Here is a 23,287-nt window from a genome sequence, read left to right as displayed (position 1 = left end):
AATTTAACTTGACACAAATCCGTGAAGACGTAAAGGCACTTTCACTTCATTGTGAATGAACTGCAAACGTCAACAACATGCTCTCCCCATCAGGAAGGACTGCCAGCACTTTGATTCTTTACCCACATTCAAGCACTTTGCCCTCTGTTTATAGGAAAGATTACTTACCCAGAAAAGAAAATTCATGCTATTTCTCCACAGCGTCAATAAGGCCTGGGACAATACAGCAAAAATACATACTCTGGAGATCAGTAATGTAAAACTTCACAAGACAGAGACTGGTAACTTTGCTGCTGAGTAGAGTCACTACTGTTGAACAAGGTTATAATATGAAAAAAATCGTAGCACACCTCAGGCTTCCATACAGCTGGAGGATGACATCCATACTCCTTCTCAGAGACGACTGCACTCTCTCATTCAGGGGCACCAGCAAATGCCTGTTCCTCAGCCTACCACAACCACTATTGCCTCCAGTCATGCAAGTGCTCAGTAAGAGAAGTATTATTCTAACCTGAATACTTCCTCTCTCCTGGGACATTGGTCAGGGTGAATCATCAGTTAATAAACAGTATTTCTTAACTGGGTGCAGCATTTCCAACAGCACCGCAGGCACACTTCCCTTTACTCCTCTTCCAGAGAATACATCTACATAAATCCACCCAAGAGAGAACACCTGAAGGGCAAGAGCTCGTAGCAAACACATTCCAAAGAACCTGAGCTTCTGATACCTGTTATGCTGGCACAGGTGCCATGTTTCCCAGTGCTCAATCCAGAAAACTCAACACTCCTGCTCTTACCTTTCACGTTCAATCTTCCTCTGAACTAGTGTCCAGAGCAGCCTACTCCCTCAGAAAAAAAACCTAAACAGATTGCTTGACATGCAATTAATAGGATTAGTCTCGTCTGTGGTCAGTCTCTCTGAGCTACGCTCCACTTGCCACAAGCTGATTAGCTGCCTGCTTAAGGAGGAGCTGGGATAAGTTTCCTTCTGACGGCAATGAAGTGGAGAGGCAGGCGCTGACTGTAATAATATGCTGTTTCCTGTCTGCGGCTGAGCTGAGAGGTACTTCCCAACAAAAAAGGGTTTACAGGAGCTCAGGAGCTCAAGCTCCACCTCTTCCAGTGAAGAGCTTTTAACGGTGGAGGAGGGGTCACTAGCACAGCTCCCAGCACTCAAAAACGTGCTCCGAACCAGCTTCCATTTCACCAAAGCATCAGAAAGAAGAAACCACTACACAAAATTCCTCCACCACACAGAGGGTATTTCTCCTATGGAATCTCAAAGCTCTGAATCAGATGAGATAAGAAGTAAATGCTGTAATTCATGTTACATGAATGAGGGTGAAAGTCCACGCCACCATTTAGTAGCAATAACTGGAAAACATTTACCAAACCACCGTGTGAGAGTCATATTGGAACACAAAATGTGCACCTGGGAAGATATGATGTCCTTTCCAGTCCCTCTCCTGATGATGACAGGCATTTTTGACTAGTATTAAAGAATACATACCTTATCTTTGTACAAATCGTCCACAAAGCAGGAAAGGGTCAATGAACTGGTATGGACCACTTCTTTAACTGTACCAACTACACTGAAGGCACCAGGCTTAACTCAGTTGGCACCTTCTAGAAAACAGCAGCTCTTCAGCCCACACACCAGTCTGAGGAGGAAGAACTTGTTCACCACATAAACACAAAACTGGGCCAAAGGAGACAATCCAAAGTGTTTTCAAAGACTTTTGAGGGGACAGCTGTGGTAGCAAAGTGTTGACCTGAGCCACAGGCGAGAGAGTGATTGGTGTCCCCCAGACCTAGCAGGTGTCTCAGGGGTGAACAGGCATGATGGATGGCTCAGGTCCATGACACAGGGAAAGCAGATCCTTTTGAGACAGAGATCAGTAAAACCCAGGCTTCCCAGCATCATCTTGAGAAAACACTATTCCAGGTTAAAGTATAGAACTCATTCTCATTGCAGATTTTGTTTCAATGCTTCTCACAGAACTGCAGGCTAGACCATCATGTGGGTACCTCAACAAATCATGTTACGGCAAAACTGCACTGTCCAAGAGAAAACTGATCATGGAAAGAGCTAAAGTCTCACTAGGGAGACCCAATGGACCCAGTGTGATCCCAAATCATCCACTTTTTAGAAATCACAACAGGTTTTTGAGAATATGGCTAAGAAAGCGCTGCTCAGAAATCAGGGCCAGGCTCTGACCTCACCCATCCAAATGCTGCTGATCTCTGTTTTGTTAGGAATACAAAATAGCACACACTGATGGCAAGAGTCCAGCCTAAAAGTTGACTGCTCTTTGAAATAAAGGGTCCTGAACTACCAGGACAACACACTTATCATTGCATTTGTGCCACAGCAGATCTTCTCTAAGGCCCTGGGCAAGACAGCAGCTCTAGGAAAAGGCTGGGGAGAGATCTATGCACCATGTACCAAGTGAACATACATGGAAAGCCCAGACATCCCAGAAGAATTTACCTTGTAGACAGCTGACTCCCAAGGACAGAGATGGCAGAGAACAGCAACAGAGACAGAATGAGCAAATACAACACCTAGAGGCCTAATGGGAGAAGAGAGCTCTGGCATGGGGCTGCTGTAAGATTTGTTCCCAGAAGCTCCCTGTTAAATGCATCTGCAGCCACACTGCCTGACCTAAAGGAACAAAGCTAAACATAAAGCTTTTCGTGACACATCAGATCACTGTAAGCTCAAAAATGTCACATGCTCCCAGCCCATTCTATAGCCATCTATCCATTAACTCTGGGTAGCAGTCCTGAAAACTGTCCCCATTGCAAACAGGATACGTTTACTGAGGAAATCTATGCAAGATCAACCAAGTAAACCACGGTGGAATTTGTTATTACACACTTTTTTTAGAGGAGGTCCATGTCTTAAAGCTCATTTTTCTTGCTCTCCTTCCTGCTGAGAGCAAACAAATTACCTGTCAGTCACGTCCTATATAAAAGGTTTACTGGCAGCTATTTTTTAATCTTACTCCTGTATCCATGCAGCACAACCTTTCCTGGCTTTATGCTCTGGTTTTCTCCTCTCATGATGCTGCCTCCCTGTGCTCTTCAACGCACTTTCAACAGTTGGTCTTCTGACTGATCAGCCCTTATTACCTCTTTGTTTTGGATACACATTGTTCCTCCAAGTGGTTTATCTGATGTTTTTGTTGCTTGTCTTTATCTCAGGAAATTAGGAGTGTCATTCAGGCAACCTTACCTGCAGAATCTATACATTAGGCAGTACAGATGCCTGGACAGAGGCTGTTTTCTCAAAAAGAAACTGTTCTTTTACAAATCCACAAGTACCAGTCTCCATTCAAGAAAACAGAAAAACAAAAAGAAAACCAGAACATCAAAAAACTCTGCTTACAACACCAAATGCCACATATTTTCAGTTTAGGAGAAAATCTCAAATCATATGACCCACTGATTTGAAATTTAGAAAGGAAGATACAAAAGGGAAGCAGAGTGGTCTCAAAGAAAACCAGCAGAAAATTGCATGACTGCAAGGAATCCAAAGCACTGACAGCAATGATGTAACAGAGCAAACAGCAGCAATACTAGACCACCTTCTGATTTCATAAGTGTTTTTAGAGCTCAAGGTAAACAAGTAAAGCACCTCCATATGCCACGACAGAAAGAGCAGAAAGAAATTAAGAGGAAACACATTTTTCTTGAATTTACCTAAGCACCATGATACACTGCTCACCTGGAGACAGTGCAAGTTGCACCTGCTTGGATTTCAAGGTAAGCCTTTACCTTTTATCAGCTAGGTAAGGCAGGGACTGGCAGAGCCTGATACCAGAGTCTTGGAAATAACTCTTCAATCTTTGACTCAGAAGGGACAGTCTGGGAGAGCAAAAACACTACTCCCCTCTGTCCCCAACACAGTCTTCCTGATGGATATTAGATCTTCACAACATATATTAGATATTAGACTGGATATTACGTACATACAATTAACATATATTAGATTGGATATTAGATCAACTACAACAGTAAGCAGCACAGTAACAGTACATTTACCTGAAAAATCAGTCTTTATTCATACTTGAGAAAACTGAATCAAGATCCAGGATAAAATGCTTTATTAACAGGTAAATAACATCACATTCTTGAAAATATATCCCCTACTCGAATCACTGCATTGACCTTCTCTCTGTTCTCTCACATTGACACCTGATATCAATATTTACTTACCATACCCAGAGGTGCCTGCCTCCTACATGTCCAACTACGGACGTAGAAAGCGTTTTCAGGCTTTGGGAAGGTGTTGGGGTTTTATCTGGACACAGCCACTGCAAAGCCAAAAGCTACAGCTACACAACAGAAATGCTCTTTGGGAGATGTTTAAAGCAGCAGATCACCCCTGCTGCAGCACAAGGCACACTGCTCAGTGTTGGTCACTACCTGCAGGACCAGGAGGAATTCCTCCCCCCTTCACCTTGCCTTAGAGCAAGGTTTACTTTCCCCAGGCTCTCCTTCTCCCCTGTTCTTCTCCCTCAGGAGCTGTGTGGAGGTTTGTTGCTCACCAGCTCGACACTCACGCTGCAGGGCTGACATTTATGGCTTTTTTTCTGCACACCAGGTGCTCCCTCAAATTGAGCTTGTAGAACACCTGCACCTTAGAAACACAATCATTCTTCCTCCCAGTTCGAGCCTGGAGAAAATGAAGCAGGGACACCACCACACTTCCAGAGTGCAACTGCTTAGCACACATTCCACATCTAATGAGTATCCTGAACCAATCCCACAGTTATTTCTGCGCTGTTTCTTTCTGTTCCTCCTTTTGCTTTCCCACTATATATAGCATGCATATATAAACACGCACACAGACACACACAAAGCCAGAGAAAGAAGTTCACATATTTTAATGCCTATGGGAAAAACTAAATTCCTTTAGCAAGATCACCAGCATAAACACGAACATCACCTCTATTTCCCTCAGCAGAACAAATTTTTCTGCCCCACTGTGCAAACAGGTTCTATCAAACCCTCTTAGCTTACAGGGAAGAAAATCCCTGAATGCCAAGTCTTAGCACAATACATAGTAACCTGAGGTAATTTCCAATGTGCACAAATATGAGTTATATTGTAAAGAAAAGTAAGTGTATTATTTTTATTTTTCATGAAAGATGCTGTGAAGGTTGTTAAGGTGTTTTTCAACTTTGCAAAAGAGATGGGATGGGGGGAAAAGATGCAAGAAGAACAGAAAATAATGCACAAAGTCCTACCGTGAAGCTGTTGTTGACATTCTTTGTGCTGGATTCTGCTACGCTGGCATCTGTCAGATCCACCTCATCAAAAATAATGGACTGGAAAGAAAAAATTAAAAACCTCAATAAAATCTTGAGTCCAAGATCAGCAGAACACTCAAAGCCTAGCATGCTCCATATCACAGCCTTTTATGAATTGAAGGAAAGACACAGCACCAAAAACATCAAGGACCTGGAAGTCTAGTTCCATACACTGGGGATTACTCTGGCCTGTCTTTCAGACAGTGAACACAATGACTTTATTTTTATTAAAGGATTATTTAAAAAGAACACCAAATAAGTGTAAGTTTTGTACTTGTGAAAGAAGGCAGTTTTATATCTAGCTGACTATCAACATATCATATAGTTTATGATTATCATAAACCAGATGCATAGCAGCTCTGATTTAATAAATTCTAGCCTTGCTTGTCTACTGCACTTTCTCTTTTCATTTGTATTCTCCTCCCTCTATTGATTCAGAGTCCATTCCCTACTAACATGCACCAAAGGGAGAAAAAATGTGGAAAAATCAGTATCACAGGTCCACATGATGCTTCAGTTCAAAACCAAGGATTTCCAAGCATGAGGCATAACACAGGGAGATCTTCTAGTAGCTACAAAGCCTGAAGACCAGTGCCTAAGGAGCCTCTGTTCTCTGCTGAGGGCTGCCTCCCTGCTGACACTCATCTGCCTCCAAAGCCCCTCCCTGACTTCCCTCCTTGGCCTCAGAGGTACTGTCAGGACCTTACCTTAGCAGTTTTTGCATAGTAGAGCGTTCGTCCTCGCAGTTTAAAGTATCGTCTCTTCCAGCGCTGGAAGGAGCTGGTTTGTTTCATCAGCATCCCCTCTTTTATGACAGTCTACAAAAGCATCAGAGGAGAGGGGTGAAGCACAGGTTTTACTGACAGGCACATTTTCTGCTTCCCCAGCAGGCACCCGCAGGGGAACAACTGGAGTTGGAGACCAATAACCTCAGTGCCCTCTGCTGGAAGCGTTTCACAGATTCATTCAGCAAAACTGAGCAGCCTTCACAAGATAAAACTTCCATGAACACGCAAGCCACACTGCGGTGCAGTTTTACTCTTGTCTCCAGTGCTATCACGATACCAAAGAAGATAAATAACTTAAAACTGAATGAGCATTTCAAATCTAACAGTGACTCAGGGAGTGTAACAGTTAAACTCACTGAGGTCAGACTTGCAGGTAATTGCACCTTTCATTTAATTGGCATCTGATTACCAGCACATACACACCCAGGATGTCTCTACCTCCAGCTGTGTCTCGTGAACCAGCATCTACCTGGCACAGGGGTGGCAAACTGCAAGCCTGGGGGTGAAGAGTGAAACCAGTGCAAAGAAGGAGCTATATCCAACATCAGCATTTGGTATTCTTCAGATAGTCTTGGCCCTGCCTCGGTACTCTCTGGCCAGCTGCCATTTCCCAGGGCTGCAGTGCCAAAACTGTCTATGTACACTGGCTTTTTTTCTTTAACTGCTTTATAACTAGACTGACATACCAGTATACACAGGCTCATATGCTTGTTCGTATACTGTGCATATGTGGGAGTATGGATTTAATCCACATGCACTTCATTCAAGTTTGAATACCAACAGCTACATGAAAATAATCTCAAAAACTGCAGCCCAGAAAGACAAAAGGCAAAATAGTCAGGGCTGAATGTGCTACCCCAAATTCCTGATTGCAAACACTGCCTAGGAGCTACAAGCAGCGCTATGTCATGCCTTGGTACCACAGGAAACCTACTTCTGTCCCCAAAAGAGTCGCAGGAACCTACTTCTTGCTGAGAGAGCCCAACGTGATAAACACCCAGTTAAAACACAACACAAATGGTCTTACAACCTTGTAAGACAGGTTATTCTGTATCTTGGTGCCAGGAAAATGACACAGCTTTAACATACCAAAGGTCTCAGTGGAATTCAGGTTTGTAACAGCCACGTTGCTGCTAAGTATCAATTCACAAACAGCACCAAATGGATACCGCCAGGCTACTACCGTGCACAAAATAAATACTCTTACTGATCCACAGGGTTTAGTTCATTTTAGAACTCCTTTCCAGGGCATTAAACTTGCTTTTTAAATGCTATATATATTTCTAATGTGTTTTTATTTGTTGGAACGAATTTTGATACATTCCACATACACTGGCCCTTGCCAAGCTAAAGCTTCCTCAAAAACCACTTCGAAAAAAATGCTGACCATAAGGAGAAACATCCGTCTGACAATACACGCTTCTCTTTTGCTAGGCTGAGCTATCCTCAAACTGCCCTGAGAGATCACATGGTCAGGACCACCATGGTGAAGCCTCTGCTCACAAATCAGCTGGGAAGAGCAGGCTCTGCATTGCACCACATCCTAAAGAGAGCTGCTGGATATAGAAGCCACTACAATCTTCCTCCACCGTGTTGGGAAACAGCAAAGGGGGAGAGCTCCCCCGTCTCCTGCAAGAACATCATCTGCCTTGGATGCTGGGCCCTGGCCAGCTCCAAAGTTAGCAAACTCCAGGCCTCGATGCTTCCCAGCGGCCTGTTTCCCAACGCCACCTGTACACTGGAAGAAATACCTGCCAGTGCCCAGGCAAACACCAACTTAGTCTGCCTGCTTCAACTGGGAATTGCTGGGCTCCACAGAACTTCCAGCAGGACGAAAAGAGCAAACAAAAAAGCACAACTGAGGATTAAGCTCCTCTAAGAAAATGGCTGTTTCCCACACCAGTTCCCCACAGCTCTGAAGCAGTCACTGAAAGGCATCCTGGCCCCTGTTTTCACAGGACACAGCAGCTAGGAATACATTCTAAGAAGCCATGAAGCATCTGGGAGTGGCTTTAGGGTCCAGAAGTTAAACACACTATAGCAATACCCCGAAACAAAATGTTAAATCACCTTAGAGCTGGTGTTAAATCAATAATCCAAAATTCAGACATTATCTTAGCTGAAGCTTCAGCATAAGAGAAAATGGAGTGCAAAGACTGATCAAACAACATCCCCTCACTGAAACAACCCTGAAGGCAAGGCCAGAGCTGAAGGCACTCATCTGGAACCAGGAAAGATGCATTCATGCTTCTACTCTGCCATGGACTTTTTATCAGTTCCCAATAAAGAAATTTTCACTCTGCGTGTCTCCATCCCCCATCTGTCAAGTGGAACAAACAGCACTCCCCAACTCTGTGGAAACCCACTAAAATATATATTTCTCTCACAAGTTATTTTAACCTCCAGCATCTGAGTATCAAAGAAAAATGTAAAGTACCAGCCTCCAAATTACCACGCTAAGAAATCACACTTCTGCAGCTCATTTTTTAATGGGGAAGAAAATGGGAAAGCAGGAGGAGATTTTACAGCTTAAGACAGAAACATGGAGTGATTTTTGCATTCCCTGGAAAAAAACACATACAAATAAAAAATGAGACAGAGAAAGCAGCTACTGAACTCCAAAAAGCCCTGAGCCAAAATCAGAGAGGATCTAAAAATCCTGGGGAAGACCCCTGGGATGAAAAGCCCAAAGATATCAAGTCAGCCAGGAGGCCGATCAAAAACCAGCAACTTGCAGGAGGAGATTTCAGAGCTCTGTTGCTATGCTTATTTACAGCGATGGTTAAACTGGGGTCAGCCAGAGCCCTTAAACACCCCAGGCTCAGGCAGCATCACTTTAGCCAAACTCTTGCCCAGCCCACCAGCACAATAATTCTCAGTAAAACAATGCCTCTGCTTTCCCTCAGCTCCCGCTGCTCCCACCTGCTCCCTCACCTCAGTTGGGCTCACTCACCTCTGCACAAGACGTGCATTCCTTCATTCCTCTTTTAAACCCTCTTCTTTTTTTGCTTTTTTTTTTACCAAGAGGCAACACTTGCAGAGGTCACCTTGCCCCGCTCTAAGCAGCAGTTTCTGTCATTGCCAGGCTCTATCTATAGAAAACCTCACAGCTACCCAGCTCAGACACGAAAGGCCAGAGCAGGAGCACTCATTCTGCTCAAAGCAAACATGCCTCTGGTTCAGTGCTGCCCATCTCTGCACGAGAGCAGCAGGGCTATTTATAGGCACTCGGCACAGTTTGGTGGGTTTGGGCGGAAAGGGCTGGAGATAAGATCAAGATGACTTTATAAAATGATGTAGACATCGCCGCCTTTCTCCTCCTCTATTTTGACTTTACAGCCAAAGGACTTGTTACTTGCAGAGGAATGCAGCTGCAGAAAATGAACTGGGGAAGGGACCTGACTGCAAAGTGACACCAATTAAATAAAAGGGGGGAGGTGAACAGTTTCTTCTGCTCCCCAGCCTCTCCGCAGATTTTTAATTGAAGAGCTACTCTGATCAGATTACTGCACATGTAATTCATCAAGATAAAAGTGAAATTGCTTCTCCCATAATGAAAAGAGAGTGTTAAATCTATTTTTAGTATCATATATTGGATCCTACGGGAAAAGCTACTGCCCTGAAACATTATGAGGATTAATTATGCACATCCTATCCAGGATAAATACTAAAATTGTTTGCAATGGAACTAAGCAGACTGTTTTCTATCCAACTGAGTCTCTTTCCAGTGTGGCATCCTGTGGCACGGCATGGCATGGGCAGATAACACTGCGAAAAAATGAATTATCTTCTTGGATCGAGTGTAAAATGATGTGCTACTGGTTTCAATGCTGACCTCTTTTATCATATTGTAAGTCAGTGTAAAAAAGGTTACTGAACAAACCAACAATTTAAAACAACATTGCACATAGCAGAGTGTCTTAAGAAGTCTGAAAAGAACAAGATTAGATAACCAAAAGGCAAGGCTTAGGAAATTTCTAACATTTTAGTATTTATCTTTGGCCTTGAAGAACAGCAACTTCCTGCAGAAAAAAAATTCAGTTTATGGCAAGCAATACACAACCCTCCCCTCAGCTCATCCCCTTTCAAAACTTGGCATTTAGGAAGAGCAATAGTATGTTCTCAGATTTCTCCTGTCAAAATGGGTGCAGGGCTCAGGCCTAATCCTGAACCGACAAAAGAAAAATTTTGTCACTGACCTCAACGGGAATGGTTTCAAACAACTCAAGAGACTTTAAAAAAGAACTTAAAAAAGAGCCTTGTGCTTCACTGTTTCCACTTCCGGCCTTGTAAGAACAAGAATCCAGGAGATTAACAGGAGCTGCTCAGAAAACCAGCAAGACACAGTTGTGTTTTTGGCATCACTGCTCCTCTGAGGTGTCTCTGCACCCAGTAGCCCATGTCAGGAGGTCAGAGAAAGCCTACACAGATTAAGTGCTTTCTACACTGATAATGAGTGATTCCACTAAAACTTACGAAGGATCATGTCAGATTTCAGCTACTTTCAGATTACATCCCCTGTTCTCCTGCACAAAGTACTGCTTACCAAGTGAAACACAGGAGCAGACAATCCTTTCCTGAAGCTTAAACCTATTGCCCCATTTGGAAGTAGGGCTCTTGATAAAACTAATTTCCTAATCTGGAAAACAAGCCCTATTAGCCAGACTGAGGTGACTATCAAGCATGTCCAGCTGTCAGACTGGCAAGTGTCCCTCGGCACAGGGAGGCTCCAAACCATGTTTGATAGAGACAGAGGAAGAACAATGCAACTTATTTCACTGCTGAGATCATGATATATTCTTAGGGCCAATTACTCAGTGCAGCGTATCTAAAACAAGAATTATGCTCCACTGACACCTCTTTCCAATGCAGAAAAAGAACTATGTAAAAGGTAATGGCAAAATGATACAAAGCTATCTAAATAGCAACTATAGAATCCCAAACCCAAAGTCCCCAGCATGTGGATTTCTGTTTATAACTTGTCTTAAGAATGTAAAAACTTTATAACACACACAGTTTTTATTTGTATGTACCAAAAAACACTGATGCCAAACAGCAAATAATCAACTAAACAAAGCACCAAATGCAGAGAGGAAAAACCAAAATGCAAAAGTATATGCGGAACCGGGCTATCTTTATAGATGCTTACTAGAACATTTTACAGGCAGCTGAACCCCAGGGACCAAACAACCTCATCTAGTCAATGATTTCGAGTAAGCTGTGGCAAAAAGGATAGGAGTGGATCTGCAGGAGCTTAAACATGGCCAGACAGTCTTACCGTCCTAGGACAGGTACAAATCTGAGTGCTGTAACTTGTGGGCAAAACAGTTTTAGTAGCTGGTGTTATAAAAGTTCCCCGTGGTCATAAACATGAAACTAATTAATATTTAGAAATCAAATAAAACACAGTAAATCCAACAAAGAAACTACAGGAATAAATCTAACCAATCCCACAGAATAAGACACGAAATGTCAAAAGGGTAGGGGTTAACAAGCTAATCTGAGAGCAACATCCTTCCACCAGACAGTGGTCACACCCTGGAAATGAACTCCAGGAAGCTCAGAGAGGGGAAATCTGGATCAGTAAAGCAATTCTAATGATGGGACACACAGAGCTATACGAATCTATAGGGGAGCACAAGGTAATTACAGGTTGCATAGTCCTGTTTGGGAATTCTACCATAAATGCACTTTGCTCCTGAAAAAGTGAAATTTGCATTACGATTTCCTTCACTTGTATCAAAAGAGTAAGACATTAGGAGAACTCACTGCAAAAAAAGGAGACTCCAGAAGAAAATCAGAGCTGGACTCAAATGTCAAAATAGAAGCTGAGGCAGGGAGTCAGAGGCTCACTAACAGAAGGTGAGCACTACAACTGATGAAGGGTACAAGTACAGACCTTTGTACAACCACATGGGAAAGCCTGAGAAAACTCTCCTAAAAATCATCTCCCAATGCTCCTCTGTTGTAACCTCCAGCCCTGCTGAATGAGCTGGACTCAGCACACCCAGTGAGACTGGGGCAAGCACGGCTGACAGCTCTCCTACAGCCTCCCTGCAACTCCCAACAGCAGAATCCAGAGCAGAGCACACCAACCTGTCCATGGAGTAGCTGAGATGTCACTGAAACAGGTAACACATGCCCATTCTCCAGAGCCGCAGCAAAAAACAGGGGTTGGTATCAAATAAACATTGAACAGGCTTTAATTTGCTTTGGCACAGATAAATGGTCAAACACTTCATTCTTCATTAGTTAAAGCTGCAGCCAACAAACAAAGAACAGGTCTTTGAACCAACTTCTTTCAGTACCAGGTTCAGCTGTTACTATTATGAATGACTCTCCTAAAAGGGATGCACAGGCACAGACCTAAAGCGAACAAATTACCAAATGAAAAACAATTTGAGAGCATGCAAAAACGTATACGGGGAAGGAAATACAACAAACAGCGTATCAACGCACAGCTTCTTGGTAAAATGAGCTCTGTCAGAGAGCTCCAAGAAAAGTACTAGAACAGATGAATATTCTGGTCAAAATACTTAGAAGGGAGAATGAAAAACACACCAGTACACTGATTCAGGATGTGTTAGGAGCTGGACACCTCCTGGCACACTAACTGCTTAAGCCTCAGGACGCTTTCCATAGGCTCCCAGCATCCTTCCCAAACACATTTATCATGAGAGGGAAACTGAGCACAAATGCCAGTAAAACTATAGCAAAGCTGAAGATAAGGGCTCAAACCCATCCACAGAGATAACTAAAGCCAAAAAGGCAACAGTTCAATAGCTACCTGAAAATTTTGGAATGGAATAAATTTATAAAGGGTACTAATTAAATGTGAACTTTATACATTTAAGGACAAACATGAAAAGTTTGATTGTTATTTCTTCTACCATCTAAAACTATATATACATTACTATATCCCTTCCTCAGGCATTTTCCCCATACACAAAAAAAGTCAAAACATGGTACCTGCTGTAAAACCTTCTGAGACAAGCTATGCACCAGCACCACAGACTCCCCCGTCTGAACTTAGAAGCACATGGCTCTGCTGCTGAAACACAGCAATAGAACCTCATTTGGAACTATAGGTCGTACACAGAACCCTCTAATGCTGCAGCCTGTACCCCCACAGCTTAAGTCACGCTCTCATTCATTCACATTCAGAGAGACAAGTTACCACCAAAAACCACGTGTCTAAGCCCTTATCCACTTCAGCAGCAGGCAGAAGGAGCCAGGCACTCACCATAGCGGGCTGTCAGGGCCATTTGACATGCCAGCACCAGGCTGGGGAGCGCGACCAGTGCGAGCACAGAACAGCGAATGTATGGGAAAGCACATGCAGAACACAGCTGCGGATCTCATCCTCACACTCACAACCACCCCATCCTTCCCACACCGCTCAACATCATGGAGACCTGGGCCAAGTAGGAAGGAAAAGCCAGCAGAAAGTACCAGTAAGAGAACTTCAGGATATGGGAAAGTGAAAGTTATACCTTGAGGAAGAAAACTAAATCCTTTGCCCTTGTGTTGAGGAGGCTGAAAGAAAGACAGCTTCCTCCCACTGTGTCTGGATTCCCATCACCTCTGCTACTGAATTCTGCAAGGAGCCTTGTTTGGTAGGGACTGGCAGAGCCAAATCCTCATCCTTTTACTCCAACTGGTATTCAAATAGGTTGAGAGCAGAAAGCGGCTTTTGGCCTTTGGCCATTTAATTAATACTTAGGTATCTTAGAATTTATTTTTATCTCATCTGTAACAACTGTCGTAATCAGATTTTCCATATTTATGTATTAAACAACCTATGCTTTTAAGTTTTTTTTTTCCTCATCTCTTTAACATAGTTTTTAAAGGATACTGCAAAGTTTTAATTTGTTTTTCCACTTGCCCTGTTTTAATGTCCTGCAAATACCTTTGACCATGCCAAGACTTCTTGATCAGCACCAGCAACAACAAAAAAGATGAGCACAGCCCTGGGAACACCGTTTTGTTAACTTTCAGCTGCACAGAACAGAAGGGGCTGGCGTGAGTTCCCAGAATACTGATTTTTAATAAAACCTCAATGACAGAGCTATATCCTAGAGAGTGCTCTGCCCTGCCTCAGCTGAGAACAGTTTCAAGAGCAGGCAGCTTGCCCTCGCTGTTTCATCAGACACATTTCTGTTGTTCAAATACCACTGAAGTGGCTGTCCCAAGGGGTAAGACATTACCTGGAGCTTGCACCACCTGCCTCAGTTCCCAGGTCTGGGGTTGCCCTGGGTGATTTCTTGCATTTGATACCAAAAGTATGTATCTACATTTTCCCTATAGGAAACTGCAGGTGGTATCACCTCTCTTCACTGGAAAATTACATGGATAAATTTACTAAAGCTTCCGAGTCTCAAGTGCAATGTGCTTGATACAAACATTATGTGATCAAGAGGGCATTTCCTTTCTCAAAACAGGCAAACCACAATGTCAGAACCGTGACCAGATGTAAAACTTTTCAACGTAACAATGAGATGGTGGGGAAACAAAAAGTTCTCCGCTAAAACCAAATGAAGCAATCCTGTACTAATCAATTGCCTAACTGAAGTGGTCATGTTGCAGACATCAAGCCAAGATTTTCCTCTCTGGATGAGAGGAGGGTAGCCAGTTTTAGACCTCCTCCTCCTCCTCTGTGTAAGTGCTCTCATGTCCAGGTGTGGTCCAGGGTCTGCAAGCTCCATACCCTGTAGAAGCACTGCTGCTGCAGAGGTGCAGCACTACTGAACAGGGCATGCACGATAAGCTCATTACTATCTGAAGTGTTTTATATAAAATATGTGAGGAGGGACCACAAACCATGGTAGCTGCTGTGGAAGAGGGCTGCTGCCTCAGCTATTCTGCCTGAAGCTAAGCTCCCCCTGGATGACAACCCCACAGGGCTGCAATACCAAACAGAAGCGTCTCCCATCTTTAAGAGACATATAAATTCTTAGTAAAACAAGAAGCAATAACCACTTAGTGAAGAAAAAGTGGGAACAAACTGTTTCAGTGGAGAGTTAATAAAATATCCCTTAAATAAGGGTTGGTGCATTTGAGATCTTGTAAAAACATGTTCCAAGAGGAACACGTGTTCACTTGAGACAGTAGTGTGCTGCAAAATTTCCAGTGAGGCTGTGCCAATATCTAGGGTAAACCTTAAGCTTTCCAGGAATAGGGAAAAACTCTCTCTATCTCACTCGTGCTTTCATTTACATATGCAGGTATAGCTGCTATTTCAGAAAGAACCAGACTGGATTTGTAATAAAAGAAGGTAAAGTTACACATGGTCTCACATGGTACACTGGATTTCCTAATCGGGTAATCTGGAGATAGACATTTCATAGTTTTCATTTATAACCCTGTACTCCTCCAAGGTAAAAACTCAATTTTTCTGTAATGAGAGGTTTTGGGTAGGGGAAATACTCTAAATATTTTATTTAAGTTTTATTTTTAAAAACCAAGCAATCAAACCAAATCATTCAAAACCTACAGTTTTTTGGTCTCTAATTTTATTAGAGAAAATAATTAGTAGCCTGGAAACTTTTTAGTGATGTGGTCTAAGTAAATCCATGCTCTTAAAACATGGAAAAGTTTATTGTTAGCTCTTCAATTCTTGGAACCTGATCTATAGTTAGAAGGAATGAGGAACGCTTCAAGTGCGTGTGGTTTTGTGCTTTGTTTTGTTGTGCAGTGGGATTTTTTTAGTTTGGGTTTGTTGTTTTTTGTTGTTGTTCTTTTTTTTTTAACAAGGAAGTAACAGCTGTTGCTTTCATACCAGCATCCGAAACTCTCCAGCAGCAAGGCAAACTTACAGTACACCAGTGGAAACAGTGCTGGGAGGCTTCCCAAATTGTGTCAGAACAAATGAGTCTGAAGTGCACACGAAACAGAATGTAGACTAAGGGACAAAATCCTACCTGTGTCTTGGTGCTTCGAGAAGAAACTAGTATGTTCACGCTGTTCATCCAAGAAAATTCATGTCCTTAAACCTGTGCTCAAGATGTTTTAGTTCAATCACAAAAACAACTCTTTTTCAACAGTTCTCGCTGTGTTTAGGTGAAGAGTTCCCAGTTTCTACTTGGATTAAAGCATAAGCCACCACAATTTATGACACATGAAGATCCTAAAATGCCCCCTTTCAGACAAGCTGTTAGAAGGCAGAAAACAAAACCAGACACACATTTTAAGATGTTTTAGTGGAAGATGCCACAGACAGAACATGAATTAAGTCATGAATTCCTGAAAATGCCTTGCTCATTTCTTGCTTATTTCTTTTACAATGTTGCTTTACTGAAACGCTTTGCTTCTTACCATAATACTACTTTCAATACTTGCACTTCAAACTAATAAACGTCTCATTTTCCTCACTCTAATCTCAGGAAACCTTAAAACACTTGCACTCCAGAAATAAAAATAAGACTTCTTTACCTATAAAATGGACATTTTATCTAAAAGGCAATACAAGAAGAAACAAAATGAGCTTTCTTCAGTTGCCCATGCTGCCCATCATATGTCTGAGGACTCAGCATAGTATGCTCTGGAAACTTCCACAAAAACCAGGAGAAACATTTTGCTTCCCCCTGTTTTTCTGCCTTTATGCTGCAGGGTGGCTCCAAGACCTCGAGGCTATTTGTCAGAAAGAGAATCACAGCTTCCCACAGCACAAAAGGCATCACCTATACCTGGTACATAGCACAAAGAAGGGGAATGTGCTAGCGCAGATAGTGAACAGTGTGTCCACTGCAGCATAAAGCTCAACACCAGCTCATCTGTACCGCTTTCCAGAACATAAACAAACCTGACGTATCTCTGCTACCAGAGCTACACAGCTTCCCAGAAAGTTTGGAGAGCTGCTAGCTCTGTTTGCAACTCTGGCGAAATAGACACTGCAAACTTGTCTTTAAAAGTTCAGGGCAATGATAAATGCTTATAAAAATGAAAATATTACTGAGAAATTGCTTGTGAAAGTAAACAGAACTTAGACTGAACTAGTCTAAACAAGAAATTCTCCTGATGCTACCCAAGGACGCTGCTGAAATCCTGTCTGGTAAACAAAGTGAGAGCTCAGCATACCAAAGCTGGCAGGCTGGAAATCCCACAGAACTGATGAATGAAACGGGAAGATGGCCTGTTCATCCACCCTTCAGCTTTCTGAGGGTTGTAATGTGACGCTGGAAATGAAAGGTCAAGTTCAAAGGAAGTGCCATACTTCACTGTCAGAGCTTATAAAAGGTGCTGTGCTCCTTGGTTTCACACCCTCAGCTCCCAGGACCACTTTGGATATTCCTGTGCCTCAGTCCACGCTGAGTGACAATGAGATGACATTACCACTTCAGCTGGCTCCAGCTGAGGTCTCAGCACTGCTTAGGACCAAGATCCTGCTGTTGCCTCTCCTCACACACATCTTCCTTCTCTTAGTTCATTTCACCTCTTTCCTAATTCCTATCCATTCAAAAATACTTCATCTTAGCCGACCAACACCAGCCTGAGACCAGAGAGGAGCTAAAAGCAGTGCACTGGGAAGCCTTATGCTGGTACAAGTCTGTCAGGTCTTGAAATGGCTGATCAAACACACAATTCAGCCTCTGCTTCTCAGCCTGCTGAGACAAGAGCACTCACGTTGCCTGCTGTACCTGATCATGGGAGGCTTTATTCTTTCTCCATAATACTAATCATTAAAAGACTGCTAAATATGCTTCCCTTATACCTTCTTCTCTGCCTCAAAAATTCTTTCTAGCTAAATGCAAGTAAGTACGTTCGAACACAGCACTTCACTATCCAAACACTGAGCCTTCCACTTCTTCTTCCCCTGCCCTCTGCCTCAAAAGGGGCAGATTTTTTAGCTGAAGAGATGTTACCTGTGATTTGCCTTTATTCCCTGCACACAACACCTCAGCCCTTAAACATCCAAATGATTCCATTTGTCCCACTACTATCACACCAAGGTACTTCAGTCAAACAGTTGGACAATCTCTAGGCTTTGAGACAAATTCACTGAAGTTTTATTGGTCTAGCAAGCAAGCAGCTTTACTTTACATTTCTTAGGAAAACAGATGGCAGGACCAGAGGAAGGAAAACGTACCTTCAAAGTGCTTGCAACTATGGCAAACAAGTAAATTCTGAGGAATTCCACGGCCACAACAGATTTCACACTCAAGCTGTGATAATAGCTTCCATGGTGATTTAGCTGTACTTACAGGCATGGTCTTCAGCTAACTGCAGCAAAAGATGTGGTCAGAAGAGATTTATATCCTCAGGCCACAGTAAAAGTCTGCCTGCATCTCTCACTGTCATTGACCGACCTGTCCAACAGCTTCTACTGCTGTCTGCACTCTATCACTCAACAGACAAATTCACAGTTATGTCTGCCTTTTTAAAGGAAGCAAACTCCTCAAAGTCTCATCAAAACCATGATTACTCACAAAGCCGTCTTTGCTCCTTGCCCTGAGGGCAAGGAAAGGCTGTGCATGCAGCAGCCGCATGCAGAAAAAACAATGACAAACCAAAATGACACCAACAAGCAATAGAAGAAATCAACCCTGAATACCATAATACCTGGGCTTACTTGGAAAATTTGACACTATTTAGTCAAAGGTTTTTGGCATGTTAACACACAGACAGCTTTACAGCTGTAGACAATATCTGTTTATAATCCTTGTTCTTAATATGCTTATGTTTGCATGTACAAGTAGCTGGTTTTGTCTTTTTCCAGCCATGCTGACACAAGAAGTGACGCAAAACAGGGAAAACGATTAAGTAGGGACAGGAGGACGTGTTCTGCTATAGTCAAACAAAAATACAACCCAGGGCACCTTTCACTTTAGCATCTCTAACATCCTGCTCTAAGCAAGAGCTCCCACTCTAGCACTGGAAAAGTCCTTGTTACCCTGCTCTCATCAAAAACACCACCACGGAGACAGACTATAGCATCCTTCCTTCCTTTCCACATGAGACCCCTGCCACAAGTGGTATTAAAAAATCCCAAGGTTCATCCAGCAAGCTAAATTTTTAATATTCAGCACTCTAGATACAGGAAAAAGCTTATTTTTTTCACAGCAGAATAACAGAGTAGCTTAAGTCACCTGGTGCCACAGCACAGCTGAGATCTGCTTGATATAGAACATCAACAGGTTTAGAGGGCTCCAGGGTTTCCTGGTGTGGTCAAAAGAACCATCTCACAGCACAGCCCCACAGTGCCTCAGCCCAAGAAGCCAGTGGCAGTGCCAGCAGCACCTCACAGATGGAGGAAGCAGCCCCATCACAGTCCTCACGTACGACTGCACTTTGTCACGGGGGTTTCACAACTGGGACCAACGCAGCCAAACAACGATGAGCAGCAGAATGATGGCAGGTCCTGTGTTTGAAAGCAGGGCAAACCAGCCAGCACGAAAGGGAGCCCTTTGAATAATGCTTCAGACACCGCACCATGCAGAGACATTTACTCTCCTTTGCTATAAGAGAAGCAACACCGAGCTGCAGCACCAGTGCTGAGCGAGCTTTTGCATCCCCACAGCTGCACAGTGCTTGTCCATGCTGCAGCAGAGACAAGGCGAGCACAAGGCAGGTGACGACAGAGTAACTAACCTGGTATTTCTAAGCAGAAACACATGACACAACAGTCCAAGAGTTACACGGGAGCTTAGTGGCTACAAAGAAAAATCATGCTGCTATAATAAAAATAGTACAGAGAAGGGAAACTCCCTATGCCTGGCTCCCAGACTAAGGTTGAAGGAAACCTTCACATCTTCTTTTACGGTAACAACACAGAAGAACTACAGTTGTGGTTGTAGTTGCAGAATGTTGTTACAGCCCCTAAAAATGGTGTTATTGTTCCAGGATGAGCCACAGAGGGATAAAATATGACTGGACCAAGGGAATCTGGGTGGAAAGAATTGTAACCTTACCAGGAAGGCAAAGCAGGACAGACAAAGCTGGGAACAAAGACTAATCAGCTGTAAGATCACTCCTGGACCAGACAGGAAGATAAATATTGCTATATGGCTACAGAAAGGTAAAGCACAGTGTGAGATGGGGAGAATTAGGATGCACAAAAAGGATGATGGGAAGATGCTGAGGGAGGCACACACAATGACTGCAGGGAATAACGAGGGCTGCACCTTCCAGAGCAGAGCCCTGAAGATGAGTCAGTGACTTGTGCCAAGTACAACAGGACCACAGAGGAGGGAGGTGTTGGAAATCAATAATGGAACATTGGGACAGGGAGCTATGCCTGGGATGTGCAGAGGTTCTCAGGGAAGGCATGGGAAGGTGAGGAAGGAGCCCGTGGCAGCTGTGACATGAGGAGAAAAAGAGAGATGCAGCTTCATGGGGTGAGGATGCCCTTGAGGATTCAAATACCAGGTAAATGGAGCAGCCCTAGGGAGTAGCAGCCCAAATCTGACCTCCAGGACTCCAAGAAAATACTACAGAGAAAGAGGGTAAGGAAAGAAAGAAGTAAAACGGGGTCCTGCTGAGCCTGGGTACACTGATCACTGAGCTGGGTGAAGCTCCCCGGGAGATCCGAACCTGGGCACTGAAGAGGTGGCCAAAGCTGGTCTACTGGGGAGGGGAACTGGAGAGGTTCAGAGAGGCACCGGGGGCAACTCCAGGAGACCCTGAGAGCAGTTTGTGGGGTGCTGGCAGACGCTGAAGGGCATTTAGGGGGCAGCTGTTAACGGGCACCTGAGGAACAGTTCATCATGGGGATCCCTGAGGGGCATTTTGGTGTTCACAAGTGCCTGGAAAGGCGCTGGGAGTGCTGTCAGGGGGTGTCTCCGGTATGGGTTTGGGGTCGCCAGCAGGACCCGGGATGGGTGGTTGGACTGTTACCGAAAACGACGGGATAAATAAACCTCTCTAACACAGACACTATTTGTTACAATTAAAGATTTTCCCAACGGGGGGGGAAGGGGGAAATGGCCGAGTCCCTGAGGGGCGCTTTGGCGGATGTGAGGTGGTCACAGGCAGACCCCTGAGGGGTCGTCGTGAGGGGAGAGGAGCGGGATGTGCGGGGGATCGCCGGCAGCTCCCTGAGGGACGGGTTCGGTGGCAGGCCCCAGGGGAAAGCTTCGGGGGTCTCCGGCAACTCCCAAAGCGGCGGCCCGGGCCGACGGCGGCCCGGACCGTACCGGCTGGGAGGGAGAGGCGGCGGCACCGAGCGTAACGCGGAGGCAGCGCCGGCCGCAGCACCGCCAGGAGCCCGAGGCCCTGCCCGCGGCCCCCTCCCGCCGCACGCACCTTCTGGCGGATCTGCCCGGACGTCGAGACTTTGCGGATGAGCTTCTGGAGGGAGCCGGGCTCCTGCTCCGGCTCGCTGTCCGACGACTCCTCGGGCGCGGCGCCGGCGGCCGGCTCCGGCTGTGCCTGCTCAGCGCCCGCCGCCGCCATGCTGCACGGACCGGCGGCGCGCCCGGCGCCCCCTACCGGCCCCGCGCGCGCGGCGCCCCCCAGCGGCGGCCGCGTCAGATGGCGGCGGCGGAGGGGCGGGAGGGGCCGGGCGGGGAAGGGCCCGGCCGCCGTAACGGGACGGCCGCAGCCGCCCGGCCCCTCCCGCCTCCCTGCCGGCCGCCCGAGCGCCGATCGCAACGGCCCGGCCCTGGCTCCTGGGAGCCAGGACAAAGGTGTTCAGCGCAGCCCTCCCCGCTGAGGCGAGCCCTTCAGACCGGACCGTGGTCCCCATTCCTTCCTGTACTTTGTGGCTACTGCAGCACAGAATCACAGATTTATTCGGGTTGGAAAAGACATCTGATATCACGGAGTTCAATCTATAATCGAACACCACCTTGTCAACACCAGTCCAGAGCACTGAGTGCCACGTCCCGTCGTTCCTCGAATACCTCCACGGACGAGCACTCCACCACCTCCCCGGACAGCCCCTCCCGAAGCTCTCCCGGAGTTCCCAGGATTTAATGAAACGCTGCGAGCACACCCTCCCCCCCAAGCTCCACCCGCCGTGCAGCCCCCGCCCCGGAGGGCATTTCAGGGGCGCTGAGGGCGAAGGCCGAGTCGTTCCCACTGCCGAGCCCGGGTCCGCAGCCGGCCCGGCCCGGCCCGGCCCCACTCCGTTCGCAATGGCCAGGTAACTCCCCCTGCCTCTCTAACACCCATCAGCGACGGGCAGTTTAGTGCTCCCACTCGGATCTCACGGAGATGTGCGAGGGGAAAGCGTCTGTCACGAAACCCGTCCTGTCACGTATTTGTTCCAAGCTGTCTTCAAACACAGCAGGTCCAGAGATGCCATCGCTCCCAGAGCGCATCCCTCTCCGGGAGCTGGCGAGCTCTCTATAGAGTCCCACCACATCAAAGCCACGGAGTCAGGAAATCGGATCTGCTCTCCCCCAGCGGTAAACAGGAGGAGCAGGCCACAGGTCTGACTCGACAGATCAACGTTAACACCAGAACCAGAAGGAAGGGAAGATAAAAGGCAAACAGTTGTAGCTAAAGACCTATTTTCTGCTGACAGAAGTCAGCATCTGCTGCCTGAAGGGCCGGAGACCCAGCTTGTCCTACAGGACGGGGATCTACAGGAACCATCAGAAAAGCCCTCATTGCTCTCTGAGCAAATGCCCAGCATGAGCTGAACAAATAAGTGTCTCAAAGTGCTTTCCCAAGCCCAGACAAAAGAACAGATTTAATAACCATTTAACAACCATTTCCTCCCGACTGCACAACAGAGTGCACTGTGATTTTGTCACACTTAGCTTACAGAAGTCATCACCACAGCTGAGTTTGAGAGGAAAGTCAGGCAGCAACAGAGGCCCCTCACAAAGTTGAGAAATTTTTTTTAAAAAGGGGGAAAAATAGAAAATCAGATCTCTGAGTTTACTGGTTCCATACTTACAGGTCTAGCAGCCAGAAACACTGAAGGAAACGCCTTTGTGGAGAAAGATACACTTTGCAGTAAGACAGGGGGAGCCCTATTCCCCCTCCTTCTGTTAGACCCTTAAAGGATTTTCTGAACTCCTGCTCTCCAAAACCGGCATATTCACAACCAGCAAATTGTTCAACCTTACTGTATCTTCTGTGTAATAAAAATAAAAATACCAGGAAAAAGCCTTCCCAGACATCCAGGTGCAAATGCCTAACCCTCCCCCAAAGCTAAAATCACACAGAAATTATCCTGATCACAAACACCTGGAACTGGCCGAGTTCCTTTAGCAGCAAAGCACCCAGTGCAGA

General features: G+C 45.2%; 1 protein-coding gene across 9 annotated transcripts in view; it reads right to left on the bottom strand.

Annotated features, from left to right (window-relative positions):
• DGKD (diacylglycerol kinase delta) overlaps nt 1–23,287 on the bottom strand; it is a 67,704-nt gene that overhangs the window by 37,077 nt on the left and 7,340 nt on the right. For 2 of the 9 annotated variants that reach the window (XM_040073743.2, XM_040073747.2), the window contains exons 1-3: nt 9,060–9,078; nt 6,026–6,136; nt 5,256–5,336 (exon numbers count right to left, since the gene is read on the bottom strand). In XM_040073743.2, coding sequence (XP_039929677.1) covers nt 5,256–5,336; nt 6,026–6,118 — 174 coding nt within the window. In that variant the 5' untranslated portion in view covers nt 6,119–6,136; nt 9,060–9,078. Of the gene's footprint in view, nt 1–797; nt 935–5,255; nt 5,337–6,025; nt 6,137–9,059; nt 9,079–13,349; nt 13,415–19,693; nt 19,756–21,346; nt 21,503–22,949; nt 23,177–23,287 lie in introns of those variants that run through there. The other 7 variants (XM_040073745.2, XM_040073744.2, XM_040073756.2 and 4 more) reach the window with 7 other exon arrangements.

This window comes from Hirundo rustica, chromosome 10 (assembly GCF_015227805.2).
Source record: "Hirundo rustica isolate bHirRus1 chromosome 10, bHirRus1.pri.v3, whole genome shotgun sequence".
Lineage (NCBI taxonomy): Eukaryota > Metazoa > Chordata > Aves > Passeriformes > Hirundinidae > Hirundo > Hirundo rustica.
This window is presented reverse-complemented; position numbering and strand designations above follow the sequence as displayed.